We start from the raw sequence: 26,892 nt of genomic DNA on the forward strand, positions 1-26,892 counted from the left end.
ACCAAGCAAGCGGCACTATGAAGACCAAGGAGCTCTCCACACAGGTCAGGGACAACTTTGTGGAGAAGTACAGATCATGGTAGCGTGATAAAAACATATCCGAAACTTTGAACATCCCACGGAGCACCATTAAATCCATTATTAAACCATGGAAAGAATATGGCATCACAACAAACCTGACAAGAGAGGGCCGCCCACCACAACTCACGGACCAGGCAAGGAGGGCATTAACCAGAGAGGCAACAAAGAGACTAAAGACAACCCTGAAGGAGCTGCAACGCTCCACAGCGGAGATTGGAGTATCTGTCCGTAGGATCACTTTAAGCCGTACACTCCACAGAGCTGGGCTTTACAGAAGAGTGGCCAGAAAAAAAAGCCATTGGTTAAACAAAAACATAAGCAAACATATGAAGAAGGTACTCTAGTCAGATGAGATAAAAATGTAGCTTTTTTTCCACCAAGGAAAAAGCTTTGTCTGGAGCAAACCCAACACCCCACATCACCCGGAGAACACCATCCCCAGAAGCATGGAGGTGGTAGCATCATGCTATGGGGATGTTTTTCATTGGCAGGGACAGGGAAACTGGTCAGAATTGAAGGAATGATGGATGGTGCTAAATATAGGGAAATTCTTGAGGGAAACCTGTTTCAGGCCTCCAGAGATTTGAGACTGGGGCAAAGGTTCACCTTCCAGCAGGACAATGACCCTAAGCACACTGCTAAAGCAACACTCAAGTGGTTTAAGGGGAAACATTTACATATCTTGGAATGGCCTAGTCAATGCCCAGACCTCAATCCAATTGAAGTCTGTGGTATGACTTAAAGATTGCTGTACACCAGCGGAACCCATCCAACTTGAAGGAGCTGGAGCAATTTTGCCTTGAAGAATGGCCAAAAATCCCAGTGGTTAGATGTGCCAAGCTAATAGAGACATACCCCAAGAGACTTGCAGCTGTAATTGCTGCAAAAGGTGGCTCTGCAAAGTATTGATTTTGGGCGGGTGAATAGTTATGCACACTCAAGTTTTCTGTTTTTTTTTTACAATAAAACATATTTAGCTTCTTCAAAGTGGTAGTCATGTTGTGTAAATCAATAGATTCAAACCCCCCAAAAAATCCATTTTAATTCCAGGTTGTAAGGCAACAAAATAGAAAAAAATGCCAAGGGGGGTGAATACTTTCGCAAGCCACTGTAAGTATGGGTTACATACAGTATGCATTTTAAGTGAGGTATAAGAAAAAAACAATTACATGAGCTTTTACCAAAGGACATTTCCACAGCACTTGGCAGCACACCTCCACGAATAACAACAGTGAGGCAGTGTTTTGTGTATGACTAGGCATTCAACCTGCAGTGTTCTGCCCGCTAGGATCAACCCACTGTTATAACCCATGGCATCTTCAGTAACTACCTAGCTAACCCATTTGGTTCCTTGGATTTTGTGGGATCAACACACTGTTAACTGGTTTCTCACTAGTTTCACATTGATTGTGGGGAATGAAGCCAAATATTTTCTGACTGGTAAAACATCATGTTTTTTTTAACATTCTGACAACAGAAGTGAGAATTTCACCTCTTCTGGAAATGTTTATTTTTATGTTGCAGGGAAGTTCTGAGAATGTTTTACTATGTTTCCAGGGAAGTTCTGAGAATGTTTTACGATGGTTCCAGGGAGTTTCTGAGAATGTTTAACTCTGGTTCCAGGGAAGTTCTGAGAATGTTTTACGATGGTTCCAGGGAGTTTCTGAGAATGTTTAACTCTGGTTCCAGGGAAGTTCTGAGAATGTTTTACGATGGTTCCAGGGAGGTTCTGAGAACGTTATGCTCTGGTTCAAGGGAGGTTCTGAAAAACGTTTTACTCTCATTCCTTGAAACTTTTCCTGGGAGGTTTTATTAATTTTCTGAGAACAAATGTATAGGTTATTTGAAGGTTTTATAATAACTTCCTTAAAACTTTCACTGAACGTTTCAGTAAGGCATTTAATAACACTGCTAGCTTATTTTCTGTTAACTTTTTGAGCTCCACCACAGACAGGACACATGGAAATTAATTTCCAAAGGAATAAATCATGCAAACACATTTTTATTGTGACACGGCATCAGTGAGATTCAAACCTATAATCTTATATTTTCTGTCTGTGGAAATGTTCCATTACGCCACCAGGATGGAGCTATAATGCCCTGTGTACGAATAAAAAGCTGTTAATTTTAGTCTATTCAAACAGACACAATTTCAAAGGAAATGAGCACTCATTAAGATCAGGTGTGGCCAAATAATGGGCACGGCCAAAACACCTGAACACACTTAACAAGATAGAGAAAAGAGAGTTTTGCTGATAATGGAAATGATATGTATTTAAAAAACATTCTTAGACATTCTCTGAACATTAGAAAAGTTTTCTTGTGATTTTTATGGAAAGTTTCCTTAACATTCTGAAAACGGAATGTATGTTCTTAAATAATTCTCGAAACAATTTGAGAACATGACTTTAAATAGAAACACGAGGAAACCTGTAGGAAACATAGTACTGAAATTCCCACAGAAGAACAATGTTTCTAAACGTTCTTTGAACATATGGTTCTAAGAATGTTTTGTGCTTGCTGGGTAGGCCACCATAGCAATCTGTACCACCGAGACCCATACAGTTTTGTCTATGCATCTGAGAAGATCCAGGGTGGGCAAACCTCTTTTGGGGATAGATGATGAGTTAACTGGAATGGGTAGTGTGTATTGAGTTTGCCTTGCTCTGTTGTGGACGTTCTTATATTTTGAGTTTGGCCCGTGTCTGTTGCGTTAGGAACAGAGATATATGTTGGATTTTTCCTAGTTTAGGCCGATAACTAGGGTCTGATGGGTAGCTGGGGTTTGTGTGTAAGTTTGTGTGTAGACTTTGCCCTGGTGTAGGCTGATAGATAGGGTCTGATGGTTAGCTGGTTTTTGCCCATGGGTCTTTACATAAAGTATTTCCTACAGTCAGGCTCAGAGAGACCGGAATATGCTTCTCCATGTTCCTCTTATCCCTTCAGTTTCTCCTCAAAGCCTAAGGAAAGGAATAGGAATGACCCACCGTTTGTGCCTGGGGGGTCATACACTCCTGTCCTACACCGTGCACCCCCCCCCCCCCCCCCCCCCCCCCCCGGAGGAGTGCAGGTCAGGGGGAGGAGAAGGGGGGCAGATATCTACCAGTGTGGGGGTGCCCAACCCGCTATGGTTACAGGTTAATGTGTGGGGCCCAGCCCACCGTGGTTACAGGTTAGTGTGGGGCTCAGCCCACCATGGTTACAGGTTAGAGTGGGGCTCAGCCCACCATGGTTACAGGTTAGTGTGTGGGGCTCAGCCCACCATGGTTACAGGTTAGTGTGGGGGGCCCAGCCCACCATGGTTACAGGTTAGTGTGGGGCTCAGCCCACCGTGGTTACAGGTTAGTGTGGGGGGCCCAGCCCACCATGGTTACAGGTTAGTGTGTGGGGCTCAGCCCACCATGGTTACAGGTTAGTGTGTGGGGCTCAGCCCACCATGGTTACAGGTTAGTGTGGGGCTCAGCCCACCGTGGTTACTGGTTAGTGTGGGGGGCCCAGCCCACCATGGTTACAGGTTAGTGTGTGGGGCTCAGCCCACCATGGTTACAGGTTAGTGTGGGGCTCAGCCCACCATGGTTACAGGTTAGTGTGGGGCCCAGCCCACCATGGTTACAGGTTAGTGTGGGGGGCCCAGCCCACCATGGTTACAGGTTAGTGTGGGGCTCAGCCCACCATGGTTACAGGTTAGTGTGGGGGGCCCAGCCCACCATGGTTACAGGTTAGTTTGGGAGGCCCAGCCCACCATGGTTACAGGTTAGTGTGGGGCTCAGCCCACCATTGTTACAGGTTAGTGTGGGGGGCCCAGACCACCATGGTTACAGGTTAGTGTGGGGCTCAGCCCACCATGGTTACAGGTTAGTGTGTGCGGCTCAGCCCACCATGGTTACAGGTTAGTGTGGGGGTCAGCCCACCATGGTTACAGGTTAGTGTGGGGCTCAGCCCACCATGGTTTCAGGTTAGTGTGGGGCTCAGCCCACCATGGTTACCAATTACTCCCCAGTGTCTTGGCCAGGAGGAGGCCCCTAGGCCCCTTAATCCTCAGGCTAGAGTGACCGGGGAATCTGCCCAGGGAGTATTGTCTGTGGGGAGAGGTTGGAGTTTTTCAGGGAGTGATGGGTGGCTGCTGGTAGGCTACTACGTGGGGATGGGGTTTTGGGCTTGGGAAGAAAGAGGAGGAGAGAGAGAGAGAGAGAAGGGGGGAAGAGAGGGGGAGAGGTCTGTGGTGGTGGGGGTGACAAAGACAAGAGGAAGAAAGGAGCTCTACGTGAAAGGATCAAAGTACCGAACTAAGGGATTAGAAACCTTTCAACAAAAAGTATTGGTGGGAAAGAGGGAGAAACAGAGAGTGTGTGTGTTGGGGGGTGCAATGATACAGGAAGGAATGGAAGGAAGAGGTGGATACCCAGAGGAGAAGAGGTGGATACCCAGAGGAGAAGAGGTGGATACCCAGAGGAGAAGAGGTGGATAACTAGAGGAGATGAGGTGGATACCCAGAGGAGAATAGGTGGATACCAGGAGGAGAAGAGGTGGATACCAGGAGGAGAAGAGGTGGATACTAGCAGTGAATTAACATCCATTTTGTCTTCCCTGTGCCCCGCTCTCACAGCTCCATCTGCAGTACCTACAGTTCACCTGATGGGGGCCACAGCTAGCACCATGAGTCTTTCCTGGCTGCCCCCTGAAAAACCCAACGGGATCATTCTGGATTATGAGATTAAGTACCATGAGAAGGTAAGCAACAACACAAGTCAACACTTCTTATTTCCACATCCTATTTCACAAGTCTTATTTTTGCATAAGTAATATCACCCCATTCACCTCAACTACAACCGTTCTGACAAAAGCCTTAATCGTGTCCCTCTGTCTTTCTGTCTTTCTTTCTTTCCTTCCTTCGTTCCCCTCCCAATATCCTCCTAATTTCTTTCTATTCACCCCCCGACCTCCTTTTATAAAGTTGAAATGTTTCTGACTACTTCCATAACCTACACAAGGGGGGGGGGGGGGTCCATGTGGATTGGCCTACCTGAGGAGAGAACAAAGTCTCTCAGCGTATCTCTATTTGTTGTCCTGTTGTAGTCGATGATTGAAAGCTCTCTCATGCCTCGTGCTGCCGTTCTCCGTCTGTTCGGGAAGATTTGTTGGACGCGACGTGCGCCTCACAGTGGGGTGTGGGGGAAGGCGATGAATACGGGTGATAATGATGCATGAGGGGATGTAGTTTGTTTTCTGATGCATTTCTAAACCGTTCCGTGTGCGTTTGGTTTTGGCAGGACCAGGGAGAAGCTATTGCCCACACCATGACCGCCCAAAGGAGTTCTGCCCGCATCGAGGGGCTGAAGGCCGGCACGCCATACGTGGTCCAGGTCCGGGCCCGCACGGTGGCCGGGTACGGTCGCTACAGCAGCCCCGCCGACTTCAGCACCAACCTGCAAGGTATGCTTGAGTTAACTTTATTGATCCCCAGAGGGGACATTGGGGTTTGTCACCAGCATTGGATACAGTGCATTCAGAAAGTATTCAGAACCCTTTGACTTTTTCTAAATTTTGTTACGTTACAGTTTTTTCTAAAATGTATTAAATTAACTTTTCCCCTCATCAATCTACACACAGTACCCCAAAGTGACATCACAATACCCCATAATGACATCACAATACCCCATAATGACATCACAATACCCCAAAGTGACAATGCAAAAACAAGTTTTTAGAATGTTTGCAAGTGCATATAAAAAAATATATATATATACAGTGGGGCAAAAAAAGTATTTAGTCAGCCACCAATTGTGCAAGTTCTCCCACTGAAAAAGATGAGAGAGGCCTGTAATTTTCATCATAGGTACACTTCAACTATGACAGACAAAATGAGAAAAACAATCCAGAAAATCACATTGTAGGATTTTTAATGAATTTATTTGCAAATTATGGTGGAAAATAAGTATTTTTTCACAGTTGACAGTGCATGTCAGAGCAAAAAAACAAGCAATGGGTTCGAAGGAATTGTCTGTAGAGATCCGAGACAGGATTGTGTTGAGGCAAAGATCCGTGGAAGAGTATCAAAAAATGTCTGTAGAGTCGATGATCCCCAAGAACACTGTGGTCTCCATCATTCTTAAATGGAAGAAGTTTGGAACCACCAAGACTCTTCCTAGAGCTGGCTGCCCGGCCAAACTGAGCAATCGGGGGAGAAGGGTCTTGGTCAGGGAGGTGACCAACAACCTGATGGTCACTCTGACAGAGCTCCAGAATTCCTATGTGGAGATGGGAGAACCTTCCAGAAGGACAACCATCTCTGCAGCACTCCACCAATCAGGCCTTAATGATAGAGTGGCCGACGGAAGCCACTCCTCAGTAAAAGGCAGATGTCAGCCCACTTGGAGTTTGCCAAAACCTAAAGGACTCTCTAACCATGAGAAACAAGATTCTCTGGTCTGATGACACCAAGATTGAACTCTTTGGCCTAACTGCCAAGCATCATGTCTGGATGAAACATGGTACCATCCCTACGGTGTAGCATGGTGATCGCAGCATCATGCTGTGTGGATGTTTTTTAGTGGCAGGGACTGGGAGACTAGTCAGGATCGATGGAAAAATGAACGGGGCAAAGTACAGAGAGATCCTTGATGAAAACTTGTTCCAGAGTGCTCAGGACCTCAGACTGGGGGGAAAGTTCACATTTCAACAGCACAACAACCCTAAGCACACAGCCAACGCAGGAGTGTCTTCGGAAAATGTCTCTGAATGTCCTTGGGTGGTCCAGCCAGAGCCCTGACTTGAACCCGGGCTCATGCGCAGTGGCCGACCTCATGCGCAATGTCAAGCGTCGGCTGGAATTGTGTAAAGCTCACCACAATTGGATTCTGGAGCAGTGGAAGCCTGTTCTCTAGAGTGGTGAATCACACTTCACTATCTGGCAATCCAACAGACTAATCTGGGATTACGTTACCTGCCCCAATACATAGTGCCAGCTGTAAAGTTTGGTGGAGGAGGAATAATGGTCTGGGGATGTTTTTCATGGTTCGGGCTAGGCCGCTTAGTTCCAGTGAAGGGAAATCTTAACGCTACAGCATACACTTACATCCTAGACTATTCTGTGCTTCCAGCTTTGTGGCAACAGTTTGGGGAAGGCCTTTCCTGTTTCAACATGACAATGCCCTCTTGCACAAAGCGATGTCCATACAGAAATGGTTTGTCGAGATAGGTGTGGAAGAACTTGACTGGCCTGCACAGATCCCTGACCTGAACCCCATTGAACACATTTGGGATGGATTGGAAAGATGACTGCCCAACATCAGTAATGCTCTTGTGGCTGAATGGAAGCGAGTACCAGCAGCAATGTTCCAACATCTAGTGGAAAGCCTTCCCAGAAGAGTGGAGGCTTTTATAGCAGCAAAGCGGGGACCAACTCCATATTAATGCACATTATTTTGGAATGAGTTGTTGGACGATCAGGTTTCCACATACTTTTGGGAAAGTAGTCTCCCAGGAGTAAGTGTAGGAGTGGTTTCTAGGGGTAAAGGTAGGAATGGTTTCTAGTAGTAAGGGTAGGAATGGTAGTGGTAGGAATGGTTTCTAGGAGTAAGGGTAGGAATGCTTTCTAGTAGTAAGGGTAGGAATGCTTTCTAGGGGTAAGTGTAGGCATGGTTTCTAGGGGTAAGTGTAGGAATGCTTTCTCGGGGTAAGTGTAGGCATGGTTTCTAGGGGTAAGTGTAGGAATGCTTTCTAGGGGTAAGTGTAGGAAGGCTTTCTAAGGGTAAGTGTAGGAATGGTTTCTAGGGGTAAGGGTAGGAATGCTTTCTAGGGGTAAGGGTAGGAATGGTAAGGGTAGGAATGGTTTCTAGGAGTAAGGGTAGATTATTTGGGTAACGCTCTCGTGTTCACCTGACCTCTAACCTCTTGACCCCTAGGTGACCCAGAGAAGTCTCTTCAGGAGCAGCTGCCCCTCATCGTGGGTTCAGCCACTGCGGGTCTAGTCTTCATCATAGCTGTCGTTGTCATCGCCATCGTCTGCCTCAGGTGAGAATAAGTCGATAATACCCAGTGAACACTTTGTCGTTGAGACAACATTGGAAAAAGTTTCTTCATCTGACTTTCATTTTCATGTCTAGGATTTACCTCCATTGATAAAAATTATCCACAGCATTTCACCAAGCTCATGCAATATTACACAACGTGGTCATTTCTTCCATTTGTGTTTCAACACCAGCGTACTTTTAATTGAGAAAATTACATATTTCTCGCAATTCCTGGTGTATTTGATTTACAGATTGAAAAATCCCCCACAAAAAAACAAAATGGAAATGTCAACTTTTGAATGTGTTTACATCCTGAAACCCACAGAAGACACACAGGGACACTCGGGACTGGCGTGCCACCTATGAGGTTTGTGAGTAGGAGATTAGCTCTATCTAGTGAAAAGTCCCAAACAGATTTGCCTCCCAAAATCTTGCAAGGCTAGCCCTGCCCAATGGACACAGCATGAGCTGCAGCTGCTAGGAAATGATTGGCCTGCCTTCACGCGCTCGGACGCCGGCTGACCCCACTGAATCCTTTTGACTCCTATTCATTTGTAGGAACTTCAACATCCACTCAGATCCTGTAAAAGCATAGCTCGGCCTCACTTCGGTCATTCAACTCTACATAGCACTACTCATCTTTTACTGGGCGTCTGCATGCTGGTGCTCACCCACCTCTTTGCTGCCGTGGTGGAATGGTTCGTGGTGGAATGGTTCGTGGTGGAATGATTTGTGGTGGAATGGTTCGTGGTGGAATGGTTCGGTGTGAGCCGGCTGGTCTGAAGAGCAGGGCCCTCATCACGCTGAAAAAACTCCTTCCTACTCTCCTCCCTCATCCCTCTCCTCCTCTCCTCCTCTCTCTCTGTGTCTTAGCTTAGCACGCTAGTGTTTTTCTCTGTGTCTTAGCTTAGCACGCTAGTGTCTGTCTCTGTGTCTTAGCTTAGCACGCTAGTGTCTCTGTGTCTTAGCTTAGCTCGCTAGTGTCTGTCTCTGTGCCTTAGCTTAGCTCACTAGTGTCTGTCTCTGTGTCTTAGCTTAGCACGCTAGTGTCTGTCTCTGTGTCTTAGCTTAGCACGCTAGTGTCTGTCTCTGTGTCTTAGCTTATCTCATTAGTGTGTCTCTGTCTTAATTTAGCTCGCTAGCGTCTCTCTCTCTCTCTCTCTCTGTCTTAGTTTAGCTTGCAAGCTTCTGCCACGAGAGAAGGGAAAAAAGTAGAATGGTGGAAAAAAAGCAAAACTCAGAGCCTCCTCGGCATATTCCGGAACCACATTTGAATTGGAAATGAGATGCAAATCACCGTCGGGTATTATTGCCCCGGTTACTGGTTAGACAACAAAGGAACTACATTAACATGGATTTTCAACGTCCCCAACCCTCCCCCCCCATTAATGGACTGATACTGAAGAAAGAAGAGAAAGCAGAGGATGAGTAAAGGAAAAGAGGGGGGGGGGGGGGTAGTCTGAACCAGTACGTGGGAAGATGCGTTAAACTGGGTGTTGTGGGAAACAGTCTGCCATTGGGAGAGACTTTGTCCTTTACTTCTCGTGTTGGGCCATTATGTTTTCTCTCAGCTTTCATTTCATACATACAAAACAGAGTCCTACGTTTTCTACTCGATATATTGTCTTCTTCTGTAGTTTTACTAAAAATTCTGTATTTCTTAGCCTCGAATAGAAAGCTAAGTGAGCTTTATCCTAGTGAGAAATACAGTGTAATTCTCTATTTCTACAGACACAGGTATACTGAAATATATTTTAACTGACACAACTACACTGAAATATATTTTAACTGACACAACTATACTGAAATATATTTTAACTGACACAACTATACTGAAATATATTTTAACTGAGACAACTGCACTGAAATATATTTTAACTGACAAAACTATACTGAAATATATTTTAACGGACAGAACTACACTGAAAATATATTTTAACTGACACAGCGATACTGAAATCTATATTACCTGAAACAGCTAAACTGAAATCTATTTTAACTGACACAGCTATACTGAAATCTATATTACCTGACACAGCTATACTGACATCTCTATTACCTGACACAGCTATACTGAAATCTATATTACCTGACACAGCTATACTGAAATCTATATTACCTGACACAGCTAAACTGAAATCTATTTTAACTGACACAGCTATACTGACATCTATATTACCTGACACAGCTATACTGACATCTATATTACCTGACACAGCTATACTGACATCTATATTACCTGACACAGCTATACTGACATCTATATTACCTGACACAGCTATACTGACATCTATATTACCTGACACAGCTATACTGACATCTATATTACCTGACACAGCTATACTGACATCTATATTACCTGACACAGCTATACTGACATCTATATTACCTGACACAGCTATACTGACATCCTTTCCACACTCTCCTGTTCCATTAAGTATTGCTGTGTTGCGGCACATGACTGATTTTGTTTTTTTACCTCTGGTTTGGCCCCACAGGAAGCAGAGGAATGGCTCTGAGTCAGAGTACACAGAGAAACTTCAGCAGTACAGTAAGTCTCTACTGCCTATCCTGTCCTACATTATAAAGCCATCCCAAGATCCACATTCTAACAGACACTGTCTGAGCTTGACTTTGTCCCTACGTTCAACAGTATACATTCACACACTGCGTGTCCACAGCCGGTGATGTCATAACTGGCTTTACAATAACAGGCACAGATTAGACTGAATTATAGCATTGGTAGTGGCTGTGGAGCTCATTGAAATTGTGCCTCGACTGCTAAATCTTCTGTTAATCCAATCCGTACAGTGCACTAGGAAAGTATTCAGACCCCTTGACTTTTTTCCCCCACATTTTGTTACAGCCTTATTCTAAAATGGATTGAATAAAACATTTTCCTCATCAATCTACACACAATACCCCATAATGACAAAGTGAAAACAGGTAAAAAAAAAAAAAATATATATATATATATATATATATGTTTTAAACAGAATTACCCTATATACATTAGTATTCAGACCGTTTGCTATGAGATTCAAAATTGAGCTCAGGTGCTTCCTGTTTCCATTGGTCATCCTTGAGATGTTTCTACAACTTGATTGGAGTCCACCTATGGTAAATTAAATTGATTGGAAATGATTTGTAAAGGCACACACATGTTATATATAAGGTCCCACAGTTGACAGTGCATGTCAGAGCAAAAACCAAGCCATGTGGTCGAAGGAATTATCCATAGAGCTCAGAGACAGGATTGTGTCGAGGCACAGATCTGGGGAAGGGTACAGCATGTTGAAGCACGGTGGTGGCAGCAGCATCATGCTGTGGGGATGTTTTTCAGCGGCAAGGACAGGTTTGAGGGAAAGATGATCCCGGACTTGAACTAGATTGAACTTCTCTAGAGAGACCAAGCTTGTAGCGTAATACCCAAGAAGAATCGAGGCTGTAATCACTGCCAAAGGTGCTTCAACAAAATACTGAGTTAAGGGTGTGAATACTTTTGTAAATGTGATATTTCAGTTTTTTGATGAGGCAAAACTTTTTTTAAAATACACTTTAGAATAAGGCTGTAATGTAACAAAATGTGAAAAAAAGTAAAGGGGTCTGAACACTTTCCGAATGCCCAGTACATATTGTTTTCAATGGTAACTACTGCTTGACGGCCGTGATTCATGTGATTATTCCCGCTATTGAATCCCCTATAGTCACGCCGGGAATGAAGGTCTATATCGACCCCTTCACCTACGAGGACCCCAACGAGGCCGTCCGAGAGTTTGCGAAGGAGATCGACATCTCCTGCGTGAAGATCGAGGAGGTCATCGGCGCAGGTAACCAACCAAAGCTCCTGAGCTACAGGGGGAAGACTGCTAGTCACCTCCAGGCCATACCGTTAGAGGACTTCACGCCAAGCGGTACTTTCACTCAATTCATCATCCCAACCCCTGCCTCGCCTCGCACCCCCCAGCACTAGCCTCAGCCCCCCCTAATCTAAAATCTGCACTTACGCCCTTGCAAAAATATGTCCCCCCACCTCTAATTCGCTTCACTCACAACCGTGGCCCCCCAGGTTGGCACCTAAGTGCCTGTTTGATTGCTAGCTACTTTCCACACTTTTTGTCCTTTTTAACCTTTTTTAAAAATGTATTTAACCTTTAACCTTTAAGAACTGCCCATTCCTGATCCTGGAGAGGTGCTCTGTAGTAGGAAGTTATTTTGTTCCTTCAAGTGTCATTAATTCAGTGACTTCCATTGGTTAGCTCTTCTACTTGAATGTAACTGACTTAATCATCATCTAGGAGGGTTGATTGGCTGGTCAAGCAGCTAGAACAGCAGCCTTCCAGGTTCAGGATTGGTCATCTCAGAACACCCCCCCCCCCCAAGATTCTCAAGGGTCAATGTTAAACGGGGCCACTCTAAAGACCCTTTGACCCTTGACCTCCGTATGTGGTCGTCCTTCTTGTTTCCCTTTAGATTACCCTTGCTCCTTCCCTCCACCCTTTTTTGATGCACTAGTTAGTAATCTTGAAATCATAAATGATTTGATATCTTGAAATATTAGTAATATTTTTTGCAAAAAAAAGCTGTAGGATTTGTTCCCGGCTCAGAGTTGAATTCTCAGCCTTGTGTCTGGGCCGAATGAAGACTTGTGATGATGGGAAGTTGGATTTGAGGTTTACGTCACCTGCAGCTGAGCCCCCTCCACTCTACTACTACTACTACTACTACTACTACTACTACTACTACTACTACTACAAGGGCTTAACACCTACTGCTGCTTCTTGAACCCGTCGCTTCCCAGCCTTCGCCTTAAGTGACGAACCCCAACCCCTGTCTCCCCTCCCCTTTACCCTCCCTCCCACCGATCATCCCTCCCTCCCTCCCTCCCTCCCTCACTTCCCTTGTTTCTCTTGCTCTCACACACTCTCGCACCTGGTTGGCGTATTAGGCCCGAGACGCAAAACCTCCACAACCGCCAAGCTTCTCTCTCCTCCTGTCTCTTCTTCTGACCCCGCCCCCGATCCCTCAGAAGCCTAATCTACCCCACCACCCCCACCCCCACCTATACCTCTACCCTCCCATCTCTACCTCTACCCTCCCATCGGTACCTCTACCCCCACCTATACCTCTACCCTCCAACCTCTAACTCTACCCCCCCACCTATACCCCTAACCCCCCACCTCCACCTCTACCCTCCCACCTATACCTCTACCTCTACCCTCCCATCTATACCTCTACCCTCCCACCTATACCTATACCCTCCCACTTATACCTCTACACTCCCACCTATACCTCTACCTTCCCAAATATACCTCTACTGTCCCATCTCTACCTCTACCCTCACATCTCTACCTCTACCCTCCCACCTGTACCTCTACCTCCACCCCCACCCCCACCTCTATCTCAACCCTCCCGCCTATTCCTCTACCCTCCCACCTCTACCTCTTCCCTCCCACCTCTACCTCTACCCTCCCATCTCTACCTCTACCCTCCCACCTATACCTCTACTCTCCCACCTATACCTCTACCCTCCTACCTCTACCTCTACTCTCCCACCTATACCTCTACCCTCCCACCTATACCTCTACCCCCCACCTATACCTCTACCCTCCCACCTCTACCTCTACCCTCCCACCTCTTCCTCTACCCTCCCATCTCTACCTCTACCCTCCCACCTATACCTCTACCCTCCAACCTATACCTCTACCCCCCCACCTATACCTCTACCCTCCCACCTATACCTCTACCCCCAACCATACCTCTACCCCCACCTATACCTCTACCCCCACCTCTGTCTCTACCCTCCCACCTCTGTCTCTACCCACCCACCTATACCTCTACCCTTCCACATATACCTCTACCCTCACCTATACCTTTACCTCTACCTCCATTCCAACCTATTCCTCTATTCCCACCTCTACATCTACCCTCCCACTTTTGCTTCTACCCTCCCACCTCTATCCTCCCACCTCTACCTCTACACCTCTACCCTCCCACCTCGACCTCTACCCTCCCACCTCTACCTCTACCCTCCCACCTATACCTCTACCCTCCCACCTATACTTCTACTCTCCCACCTATACCTCTACCCTCCCACCTCTACCTCTACCCTCCCACCTATACCTCTACCTTCCTACCTCTACCTCTACTCTCCCACCTATACCTCTACCCTCCTACCTCTACCTCTACTCTCCCACCTATACTTCTACTCTCCCACCTCTACCTCTACTCTCCTACCTCTACCCTCCCATCTCTACCTCTACCCTCCCATCGGTACCTCTACCCCCACCTATACCTCTACCCTCCAACCTCTAACTCTACCCCCCACCTATACCCCTAACCCCCCACCTCCACCTCTACCCTCCCACCTATACCTCTACCTCTACCCTCCCACCTATACCTCTACCTTCCTACCTCTACCTCTACTCTCCCACCTATACCTCTACCCTCCTACCTCTACCTCTACTCTCCCACCTATACTTCTACCCTCCCACCTCTACCTCTACTCTCCTACCTCTACCCTCCCATCTCTACCTCTACCCTCCCATCGGTACCTCTACCCCCACCTATACCTCTACCCTCCAACCTCTAACTCTACCCCCCACCTATACCCCTAACCCCCCACCTCCACCTCTACCCTCCCACCTATACCTCTACCTCTACCCTCCCACCTATACCTCTACTCTCCCACCTATACCTCTACCCTCCTACCTCTACCTCTACTCTCCCACCTATACCTCTACCCTCCCACCTACACCTCTACCCCCCACCTATACCTCTACCCTCCCACCTCTACCTCTACCCTCCCACCTCTTCCTCTACCCTCCCATCTCTACCTCTACCCTCCCACCTATACCTCTACCCTCCAACCTATACCTCTACCCCCCCACCTATACCTCTACCCTCCCACCTATACCTCTACCCCCAACCATACCTCTACCCCCACCTATACCTCTACCCCCACCTCTGTCTCTACCCTTCCACCTCTGTCTCTACCCTCCCACCTATACCTCTACCCTCACCTATACCTTTACCTCTACCTCTATTCCAACCTATTCCTCTATTCCCACCTCTACATCTACCCTCCCACTTTTGCTTCTACCCTCCCACCTCTACCTCTACACCTCTACCCTCCCACCTCTACCTCTACCCTCCCACCTATACCTCTACCCTCCCACCTATACTTCTACTCTCCCACCTATACCTCTACCCTCCCACCTCTACCTCTACCCTCCCACCTATACCTCTACCTTCCTACCTCTACCTCTACTCTCCCACCTATACCTCTACCCTCCTACCTCTACCTCTACTCTCCCACCTATACCTCTACCCTCCCACCTCTACCTCTACTCTCCTACCTCTACCTCTACTCTCCCACCTATACCTCTACCCTCCTACCTCTACCTCTACCCTCCCACCTATACCTCTATTCCAACCTATACATCTTCCCAAACATATACCTCTACCCTCCCACCTCCCCTCTACCCATACATATACCCCTACCCTCCCACCTCCCTCACTCTCTTATCAAGCTTTTCCCCCTACCCCAAACTACCCACGTCCACCCACTCTAAGCTTTTAGTTGTCCCTCAGCCATCCCTTACTCTCACCCTCCTCTCGCTTTCCCCCTTTTTTCTACTGCTCCTAGCCACCGTTCACCGTTCACCCCGAGCCCCCCCCACCCCCCCCCCACCCCCACTCTCTATCTCCCGCTTCCCTTCCCTGGCTCCTTGTTTCTAACCAGTAAACTGTCCCTCTCCCCCTCTCTCCCCCACTCTCCTCCACTCTCCTCCACTCTTCCGATCCTTCCTCTCTTCCCCCCTCCATATCTCTCTCTCTTTCGCTGTCTCCCATTCCTCACTCTCACAGGAGAGTTTGGGGAGGTGTGTCGTGGGCGTCTGAAGCTGCCCGGACGACGGGAGATCATTGTGGCTATCAAGACACTCAAGGTGGGCTACACCGACAGGCAGAGGCGGGACTTCCTGAGCGAAGCGAGCATCATGGGACAGTTTGACCACCCGAACATAATCCGGTTGGAGGGCGTGGTCACCAAGAGCCGACCAGTCATGATCGTCACAGAGTTTATGGAGAACGGAGCGCTGGACTCTTTCTTAAGGGTAAGAGAGCATGTGGAATACACACACACACACACACACACACACACATTCAAAATCTGCGCTCTGTAAAACTGCCCAGATAACTGATGCTCTTGAACACACTTCATAAATGTCTATTTGTAATCGTCACATCATCTGCACCACTACCCAGCAAAAGCACAAGAGCATATCTCCCCCCGATCTTCTCTATTAATGTCCTCGTATTCCACACCCTCTCCATCTCTTTGGGAAAAGGCCCTAACCCTCGTCTGTTGCCAATATCAGACAAACGCGCCACTCCTCTCGCTGTCTCTGACATTTACAGAGGATTCACTCAGCTTATGAATCACTGCCTCTCCCTTAAATTAAATACTGGTTGACACTGAGAGAGAGAGAGAGAGAGAGAGAGAGAGAGAGAGAGAGAGAGAGATAAATAGAGAGATAGTAAGAATAAGAAAGAGTGCAAGAGATGAACAGAGAGACAGAGAGCAACCAAATAGAGTGGTGAGGAGAGACAGAGAGATTTTATTACATTTTTTATTTCTCAGGATCCCCATTAGTGGATGCCAATGGAGACAGCTAGTCTTACTGGGGTCCGATACCACGGAGACAGCTAGTCTTACTGGGGTCTGATACCATGGAGACAGCTAGTCTTACTGGGGTCCGAAAAATCATGAAAAGACATTACAGACAAAATACTTTACAATTTACATACATTTAAACACTACATGTTAATGTTTTTAAAACGTATCTATCAGTTCCACACACATGTCAGTACAAACACACAATGAGAAGGTCACATGGGGGAGAGGTGCATGTTCCTTGACGTGTTGCTTTATTAGTTTTTTTTTATACCAGGTTAACTGTTCACTTACGCTATATAAGATGTAAGGGAGTGCACCCGTGGCTCTGTATAATACTGTAGTTTTCCTGGAATTCGTTCTGGACCTGGGGACTGTGAAAAGACCCCTGGTGGCATGTCTGGTGTGTGTGTGTCAGTGCAGTGTGGAAGTTGACTATGCAGCCATTTGGAATTTCCAACACAATAATGTTTCTCATGAAAACAAGAACTCAACTCTTAGCCAAGAAAGCCTGGCATGCACAGTATTAGTATTAGCCCTCTGATTACAATGAAGAGCAAGACGTGCCACTCTGTTCTGTGCCAGCTGCACCTTAACTAGGTCTTTTGTTGCAGCACTTGACCACAGAACTGGACAATAATCAAGATAAGATAATACTAGAGCCTGCGGGACTTGCTTTGTGAAGTGTGGTGTCAAAAAAGCAGAGCATCTCTTTATTATGGACAGACCTCTTCCCGTCTTTACAACTATTAAATCTATATGTTTTGACCATGACAGTTTACAATCTAAGGTAACACCAAGTAATTTAGTCTCCTCAACTTGTTCAACAGCCACACCATTCATTACCAGGTGCGGCTGAGATCCAGGATCGATTTATACCAAAAACAACTCTTAGTTTTAGAAATGTTCAGGACCAATGTAATACTGGACTCCCACCCAAAACAGACCGCAACTGTTTATTAAGGGCTTCAGTGACTTAGTTAGTTGTGGTTGCTGATGCGCATATGGTTGAATCATCAACACACATGCTTTGTTTAATGACAGTGGCAGGTCATTGGTAAAAATGCAAAAGATTAGAGGGCCTAGAGAGGTGCCCTGCGGTACACCACACTTTACATTTTTGACATTAGACAGGCTTCCATTAAACCTCTTGAGTTCTTTTAGATGTATTGCTCTGAATCCACGATATGGCAAAGCTTGAAAAGCCATTACGCACACATTTTCTCAACAACAGGTTATGGTCAATAATATCAAAGGCTCCACTGAAATCTAACAGTACAGCTCCCACAATCATCTTATTATCAATTTCTTTCAACCAATCGTCAGTCATTTGTATCAGTGCAGTACTTCTCTTTAAGCTTGCTGCAAGTCTGTTGTTAACTTGTTTACAGAGAAATAGCATTGTATTCGGTGAAAAACGTTTTTTTTTAGAACAGTTTGGTAAGAGCTGGCAACAAGTTGATAGGTCTGCTGTTAAAACCAGTAAAGGCCACTTTATCACTCATGGTTAGTGGAATTACTTTGGCTTCCCTCCAAGGCCTGAGGACAAAGACTTTCCTCTAGACTCAGATTAAAGATATGACAGATAGGAGTGGCTATAGAGTCAGCTACCATCCTCAGTAGCTTTCCATCTGTTGTCAATGCCAGGAGGTTTGTCTTTATTGAACGATAACAATACCTTTACCATCCCGTCCACACTATCTTTACAAAATTCTTACCTGCAATGCTTTTCTTTCATTAGTCATGTTTTTATGCATGAGTATGATGGCTCATTGTTCATTGTTGGCATTTCCTGTCTAAGTTAGCCCACTTTGCCAATTAAGTTATCAATAAAATTAATTCGCAACATCAAAATCATTTTGTGATGAATAAGCCATCTGATTCGATGAAAGATGGAGTTGAATTTGTCTTTTTTTTCCCCCATCATTCTTTATATCATTGATCTTGGCTTCATAATACAGTTTCTTCTTCTTGTTGAGTTTGGTCACATAATTTCTCAATTTGCAGTATGTCAGCCAGTCAGATGTGCAGCCAGACTTACTAGACACTCCTTTTACCCGTTTTTCTCCGTAAACCATACAGTTATTCAATTCCACATCAATCCATGGAGCCTTAACAGTTCTAACAGTCAGTTTCTTAACTAACAAGTGCATGATTATCAATAATTGGAGGAAGTTCTTTCATAAATGAATCAATTGCAACGTGTGGATGATCCTTATTAATCCACATTATATCAACATATATTTTTTTTAAACATCATTCACATAAGAGTGACAGCAAAATCCTTGGTATGGTCTCTTATACACTATTTTAGGACCAGCTGTTGGAACTTTCCTGGATATAGTCACTATATTGTGATCACTGCATCCAATGGGTACGGATACAGTTTTAGAACAAAGGTCTACGGTATTATTAAAAATGTGATCGATACATGTGGATGATCTTGTTTCTGTAGCATTTGGAAACACCCTGGTACAGTAGATTGATTAATAACCCGAACCAGATTACAGACACTGGTTATAGTGAGAAGCTTCCTCTTGAGTGGACAGCTTGATGAAAACGAGTCAATATTCAGGCCCCCCCAAAAAAGTAGAGCTATCACATACACTATCAAGCACATATTATTTAGATACTGACTGTTAGCACTTGGAGGCCTATGACAACACCCCAAAAGAAAAGGCTTTAGATGTGCCAGGTGAACCTGCAACCACAACACTTGACATAAATTATTCTCTAATCGTTACTTGGCTCTGAATATATACAGCAACACCTCCCCCCACAAGCATTCCTGTCTCTTCTATATATGTTATATCCTTTTATTGCTACTGCCGAATCATCAAATTAATTATCTAAGTGAGTCGCAGAACTGGCTAATATATGAATGTTATCTGATGTTAGCAAGTTATTGATTTCATGAGCCTTATTTCTAAGGATACATATATTAATAAGGGCTATTTCCTGTTTTCCTTGTCAGAGATAGAAATAATAAAAACAAAGCAAGAGAAAAAAATATACATAAAAATATATACATTTAGCAGTCCATTAATTAGTTGGTGTGTGTAAGTGTGTTTGAGCTGTGGGGTTGAAGCTACGAACCCATAGGCTTGGCTCTCTCAACCCTTCCAGGCTTTTGGGAGGAAGGGGGGACAATGAGCCTGTCATAGCGGATGTAAGCAATGTCCCCACGCGCTCTGGCAACATTTATAGCAGGAATAAGTTCTTTCCTCTTCTGGCGCACAGCTTCAGGAAAGTCCTCGTTGAGGAAGATATACGTTTCTCTCAAGTCCTTGGCTCTTTCCAGAACAGCTCCTTGTCCTTGAACCTCAGGAACTTGACAACTACCGGCCTGGACCTGTCACCTGGGCCGGTGGTGGGTTTTCCAGTTCTGTGGTCGCGATCCACCTCGTTCTTCCTGTGGTCCATCTTCAGTTTCTCCAAGACAATTTCCCACACTTTGTCCTCAGACTCCATCTCGGTCTCATGTGGAGATTATGTAATTCTGTACACAACCATGTTGTTCCTCCTTGATCGTCCCTGGAGATAATCCAATTTCTCCGTCATTGTTATTACAGATCCACATTCATAGCTGATATCCTCTCTCAATGACTTTCAGATTGCTGTCATCTTGCCGTTCTCCTGTTTGAACTCATCGAGCTGACCCTGGGAGAACAGCAAACTGTTCTTCAGGTCCCGGACCTTTCTGGTCAGGTCGTCCATTATTTTATTAGTTGACTCCAACAGCATTTGGACTCAACACTTGAAGCTATTTAATTGTTTGGGAAACAATTGCTTGTAGAATTATTTTTGTTTGTTTAAAAGAACCTTCACCTGTGATAGATACCACTATTCTCAACGGTACTCCCGCCAGCTTTGGTCTTTGTCATGGTAGCAACATAGGTTACGCTGTTATTCCTCTCAGTTCCAGACAGGACACAGCAAAGATTAAAAACAACAACAACAAACAGCAGACATCCGCGATCTCAGACACAATGACTAACTGTGTCACGGGCTGCGTTCAAGCCCTCAAGAAAGCCCTGCTAGCTTGGTAGGCAGCTAACTAGCAGCAAGGCTAGTTGCTATGCTAAACAGCTCCTCAGACCCAACCTTGGTCAGAAGAATCACTGGATAGATAGTAAAGGAAAGTGAAAGGGGGATACCTAGTCAGTTGTACAATTGAATGCCTTCAACTGAAAATGTGTCTTCCGCATTTAACCCAACCCTTCTGAATCAGTAGCGGCCCCAGCAACTGATGCCAACCCGTCACGGGATCTAAACTCAAAAGATAACTAGCTATTAACCAACACTTTTCAAAACTTTCCTAAACAACAAACCAAGTTCTTTCTCATTCCGTGTTCAACAGGCAGTAAATGTGTGTTTGTGTATATAGATATGTGAGAAGAATATGATCATGTTAAATAATGATTGAATCTAGTATATATGTTTTTAATATGATATAGTGACCTTTTTATCTCTATCTCTGAATCTGCCAGCTCAATGACGGGCAGTTCACAGTGATCCAGCTGGTGGGCATGTTGCGTGGCATCGCCGCGGGCATGAAGTATCTTTCTGATATGAACTACGTTCACCGGGACCTGGCAGCTCGCAACATTCTGGTCAACAGCAACCTGGTGTGTAAGGTGTCCGACTTCGGCCTGTCGCGATTCCTTGAAGACGACGCCACGGACCCAACCTATACCAGCTCACTGGTGAGTATCGAGGACACTAAGGGAGTCTGCTGAGTGTCTAGGACACTGAGGGGTCTTTGGGAGTGTCTAGGACACTGAGGGAGGCTGGTGAGTGTCTAGGACACTGGGGGAGCCTACTGAGTGTCTAGGACACAGAGGGAGTCTGCTGAGTGTCTAGGACACTGAGGGAGGTTGGTGAGTGTCTAGGACACTGAGGAAGTTTGCTAAGTGTCTAGAACATCGAGGGAGGTTGGTGAGTGTCTAAGACACTGAGGGAGTCTGCTGAGTGTCTAGGACACTGAGGAAGTTTTCTAAGTGTCTAGGACACTGAGGTAGTCTGGTGAGTGTCTAGAACACTGAGGGAGTCTGATGAGGGAGTCTGGTGAGTGTCTAGAACACAGGGAGTCTGCTTAGTGTCTAGGACACTGAGGGAGTCTGTTTAGTGTCTTGGACACTGAGGGAGTCTGGTGAGTGTCTAGGACACTGAGGGAGTCTGGTGAGTGTCTAGGACACTGAGGGAATCTGGTTAGTGTCTAGGACTGAGGGAGTCTTTTGGAGTGTGTATTGGCATCTATGTCAAGTCTTGAATGAGTGGTAATAAATTGTGTGTGTGTGTGACTCTGTGTGTGTGTGTGTGTGTGTGTGTGTGTGTGTGTGTGTGACTCCATCCCCAGTATTTCACGCTCACCTACTCATTCGCATATCCACAGGGAGGCAAGATTCCGATTCGCTGGACGGCTCCCGAGGCCATTGCCTACAGGAAGTTCACCTCGGCCAGTGACGTGTGGAGCTATGGCATCGTCATGTGGGAAGTGATGTCGTACGGAGAGCGGCCATATTGGGACATGAGCAACCAGGACGTGAGTGAAACTACTTTACTTCACGTTCCCACGATCCCAAAAAACACTGTAACAATCTCTGAATCCCCCATTCTCTGGTTCCTTGTCCTTTCATCATCCATTGTCTTTCTTCCATCTCTTCTGCCCCCCCCTTCCCCCCCCAATCATTCCTCCATCTCTCCTGCCCCCTTCCCCCCTCCCTCCCCCTCCAACCGTTCCTCCATCTGTCCTGTCGCCTTCCCCCCTCCCATCTTTCCTCCATTTCTCCTGCCTCCTTCCCCCCTCGCTCCCCCTAACATCTTTCCTGCCCCCTTCTCATGCTCTCTCTTATCTTCCCCCTCTCTTCCTCCCCCTTCCCCCTTCCCTTCCATCTTTCCTCCTTACGTTGTTCCCTTCTTGACTATAATCCCATCTCTCTTTCACTTCCTACCTCCTATCCCTTCTCTTTCTCTTCCTACCTCATATCCCTACTCTGCCCAGTGATCACCCTATCCTTTGTATGCCTCTTCATTCAAACCCCTAATTCCCAAGAAAATATCTGACCCAGGTCTGATTCTAACCCACTCTTAACGCAGATCTCTCCTCTCCTCTCTTCTCCCCTTCAACCCTCCAGGTTATAAACGCAGTGGAGCAGGACTACCGGCTGCCCCCGCCCATGGACTGCCCAACGGCACTGCACCAGCTCATGCTTGACTGCTGGGTCAAGGAAAGAAACCTCCGGCCTAAGTTCTCCCAGATCGTCGCAACACTGGACAAGCTCATCCGCAATGCCGCCAGCCTCAAGGTGGTCACCAGCAGCACGCACTCTTCCGGGTAAGCCCATCAGCTATCACAACCAGTCTGCCACATCTCAACCTAGTTAGCAGATACCTCAATCTGGTGCTAGTAGGGTTGCACAACTCCCCAAATCCACAGGTTTTCCCAGGATATCTAGAACCTTGGAATATTCCATCCAGGATATCTAGAACCTTGGAATATTCCATCCAGGATAGCTAGAACCTTGGAATATTCCATCCAGGATATCTAGAACCTTGGAATATTCCATCCAGGATAACTAGAACCTTGGAATATTCCATCCAGGATATCTAGAACCTTGGAATATTCCAATCAAATCAAATCAAATGTATTTATATAGCCCTTCGTACATCAGCTGATATCTCAAAGTGCTGTACAGAAACCCAGCCTAAAAACCCCAAACAGCAAGCAATGCAGGTGTAGAAGCACGGGGGCTAGGAAAAACTCCCTAGAAAGGCCAAAACCTAGGAAGAAACCTAGAGAGGAACCAGGCTATGTGGGGTGGCCAGTCCTCTTCTGGCTGTGCCGGGTGGAGATTATAACAGAACATGGCCAAGATGTTCAAATGTTCATAAATGACCAGCATGGTAGAATAATAATAAGGCAGAACAGTTGAAACTGGAGCAGCAGCACGGTCAGGTGGACTGGGGACAGCAAGGAGTCATCATGTCAGGTAGTCCTGGGGCATGGTCATAGTGCTCAGGTCAGTTGAAACTGGAGCAGCAGCACGGCCAGGTGGACTGGGGACAGCAAGGAGTCATCATGTCAGGTAGTCCTGGGGCATGGTCCTAGGGCTCAGGTCCTCCGAGAGAGAGAACGAAAGAGAGAAGGAGAGAATTAGAGAACGCACACTTAGATTCACACATATTCCATCCAGGATAGCTAGAACCTTTGAATATTCCATCCAGGATAGCTAGAACCTTGGAAAATTCCATCCAGGATATCTAGAACCTTGGAAAATTCCATCCAGGATATCTAGAACCTTGGAAAATTCCATCCAGGATATCTACAAATCCTGGGAATTCTGAGAAAATTTTGGGACCCTATGTACTGGTTTGAAGTATGTAGCCTGTATTCCATCTTACTTCAATCATACCACAGGTCCACAGATGACGTAATCTCAATCGCACTCCAAACTGCCCTTTCCCACCTCAACAAAAGGAACACCTATGTGAGAATGCTGTTCATTGACTACATCTAAGCGTTCAACACCATAGGACCCCAAAAGCTCATCACTAAGCTAAGGACCCTGGGACTAAACCCCTCCCTCTGAAACTGGATCCTGAACTTCCTGACGGGCCTCCCCCAGGTGTAAGGGTAGGCAACGCTGATCCTCAACAATGGGCCCCTCAGGGTTGCATACTTAGTCCCCTCCTGTACTCCCTGTTCACCCACGACTGCGTGGCCAAGCACGACTCCAACACCATCATTAAGTTAACTGATGACACAACAGTGGTAGGCCTGATCACCGACAACGATGAGACAGCCTATAGGGAGGAGGTCAGAGACCTGGTGGTAGGCCTGATCACCGACAACGATGAGACAGCCTATAGGGAGGAAGTCAGAGACCTGGTGGTAGGCCTGATCACCGACAACGATGAGACAGCCTATAGGGAGGAGGTCAGAGACCTGGCAGTGTGGTGTCAGGGCAACAACCTCTCACTCAATGTGATCAAGACCAATGAGCTGATCGTGGACTATAGGAAAAGGAGGGTCGAACATGCCTCATTCACATCGACGGAGCTGAAGTGGAGCGGGTCGAGAGTTTCAAGTTCCTTGGTGTCCACATCACCAACAAACTATCATGGTCCAAACACACCAAGACAGTTGTGAAGAGGCCAACACTACACTTTTTTCCCCTCAGGAGACTGAAAAAAATGTGACACGGGTCCCCAGATCCTCAAAAAGTTATACAGCTGCACCATCGAGATCATCCTGACAGGGTTGCATCACCGACCGTTATGGAAACTGCTCGGCATCTGACCGTAAGGCGCTATAGAGGGTAGTGCGTACGGCCCAGTACATCACTGGGGCCAAGCTTCCAGTCATCCAGGACCTATATACTAGGTGGTGTCAGAGGTTGGCCCAAAAAAATTGTCAAAGACTCCAGTCATCCATGTCCTGGACTGTTTTCTCTGCTACCGCACAACAAGCGGTACCGGAGAGCCAAGTCTATGACTAAAAAGCTCCCTAACAGCTCAAGCCTTAAGACTGCTGAACAATTAATCAAATGGCCACCCAAACTATTTACATTGACCCCCCCCCCCCCCCCCCCCCGCCCTTTGTTTTTACATTGATGCTACTCGCTGTTTATTATCTTAGTTACTTTACAAATGACCTCAACTAACCTGCACCCTCGCACATTGACTCGGTACTGAACCCCCTTGTATATAGCCTCGTTATTGTTATTGTAATTATCTTGTTTCTTTAAACTTTAGTTTGTTCATAAAATATTTACATTTTTGTCTATTTCTTGAACTGCATTGCTGGTTAAGGGCTTGTAAGTAAACATTTCACGGTAAGGTATACATACAACTGTTGTATTCCGCGCATGTGACAAATACAATTTGATTTCTCAATGCAAATGTTGAATCAACAGTAGCTCTTACAAGGAAGTTCTTCGACCGATGGCTTCACAATGTCTAGGTTTTTAGCCACATTCCTCTGTTGCGTTTGTGGAAAGAGCCCGGGGGAGGGGGGGGGGGGGTGACCTACCTTCTTGTCCCTGCTTCAGGAGAGGAGGAGGAATGGGGGATCAGGAGCTGTAGTTATGGCCGGGAAGATTAAGTGAGGATAATTAGCTAGAGTAAGAGCGAGGCACAAAAAAAGAGACGGGAACGCTTTTAATTAGCTGCTAACGAGATTTTAAACGGCCCAGCGGAGAGGTGTGCCCCCCACCCCCACCGAGCCTAACGAGGGAGGAATGAGTGAGAGATGAGCTGCCGTGACATCTGGCATGGCGTTAGCGGTATGTAGCGGTAGCCAGGCTACGTTTGATTGGTGAGTTGTTTCAGTAAATACAGTACAGGTGTGTGTGTGTGTGTGTGTGTGTGTGTGTGTGTGTGTGTGTGTGTGTGTGTGTGTGTGTGTGTGTGTGTGTGTGTGTGTGTGTGTGTGTGTGTGTGTGTGTGTGTGTGTGTGTGTGTGTCAGTGCCGTTTAAGATTAGGGAGGACATTTTTTTTTTTTTATGAGCATGGCCTTATTTCTATTATATTGAATCTCTGTTCATTCATACTCCATTCACTCAGCTCCATGTAACGTCGATAGGTTTATGCTACTACATCCTTCTCACATCATTTCCCTATACCCATCATGAGGTTGCTACAACCTAGCCTATGAATGAAAGTTGATAACGTAGGTAGGTCGAGAGAACATGTGTAGTGATCCAGATGACAGACAGTAACACATTCTTGCCTGCATCTAGCTGATCTGGGGTGGAATAATTAGTCCAAACAGTTGCAACTAAAACGAGAGTTTGGACATCCCAGTTTCATTCCATTTGCTTCCGGTTAAGAAATGTTTTACAACAGAATTGGCCATATGAATGATAGTCTCAGTCTGTATTAGATAGAACACCGCCTGTGTGGAAAACAAACCTGTGGTTACCTAGGTTACCCTATTGGCTCACAGTAAAAAATGAATAAAAAAAACATTTACTTTAGTCAATTATTAAACAACATTTAAGAAAAGTACAACATGTCTGAAGATTACTTTTCAGCATTGCCTGCTCCCTATTATTCTCACTACTCATGCCCCCTTTTCATGAAGACTCTAATAGCCACTGAGTAAATGAGTGCTAGCT

The 26,892-nt window shown here is 46.0% G+C and overlaps 1 protein-coding gene across 1 annotated transcript in view; it reads left to right on the plus strand.

Annotated features, from left to right (window-relative positions):
* The window catches only part of ephb3b (eph receptor B3b), a 107,281-nt gene that overhangs the window by 71,524 nt on the left and 8,865 nt on the right, over positions 1 to 26,892 (plus strand). Inside the window, 9 exon segments of the mRNA XM_036984839.2 lie at positions 4,688 to 4,812; positions 5,352 to 5,514; positions 7,986 to 8,094; positions 10,592 to 10,644; positions 11,801 to 11,923; positions 15,963 to 16,210; positions 21,261 to 21,476; positions 22,166 to 22,315; positions 22,908 to 23,107. Of these exon segments, the coding sequence (XP_036840734.2) occupies positions 4,688 to 4,812; positions 5,352 to 5,514; positions 7,986 to 8,094; positions 10,592 to 10,644; positions 11,801 to 11,923; positions 15,963 to 16,210; positions 21,261 to 21,476; positions 22,166 to 22,315; positions 22,908 to 23,107 (1,387 nt within the window).

Source organism: Oncorhynchus mykiss, chromosome 1, assembly GCF_057628025.1.
Source record: "Oncorhynchus mykiss isolate SJ-2025 chromosome 1, ASM5762802v1, whole genome shotgun sequence".
Classification (NCBI taxonomy): domain Eukaryota; kingdom Metazoa; phylum Chordata; class Actinopteri; order Salmoniformes; family Salmonidae; genus Oncorhynchus; species Oncorhynchus mykiss.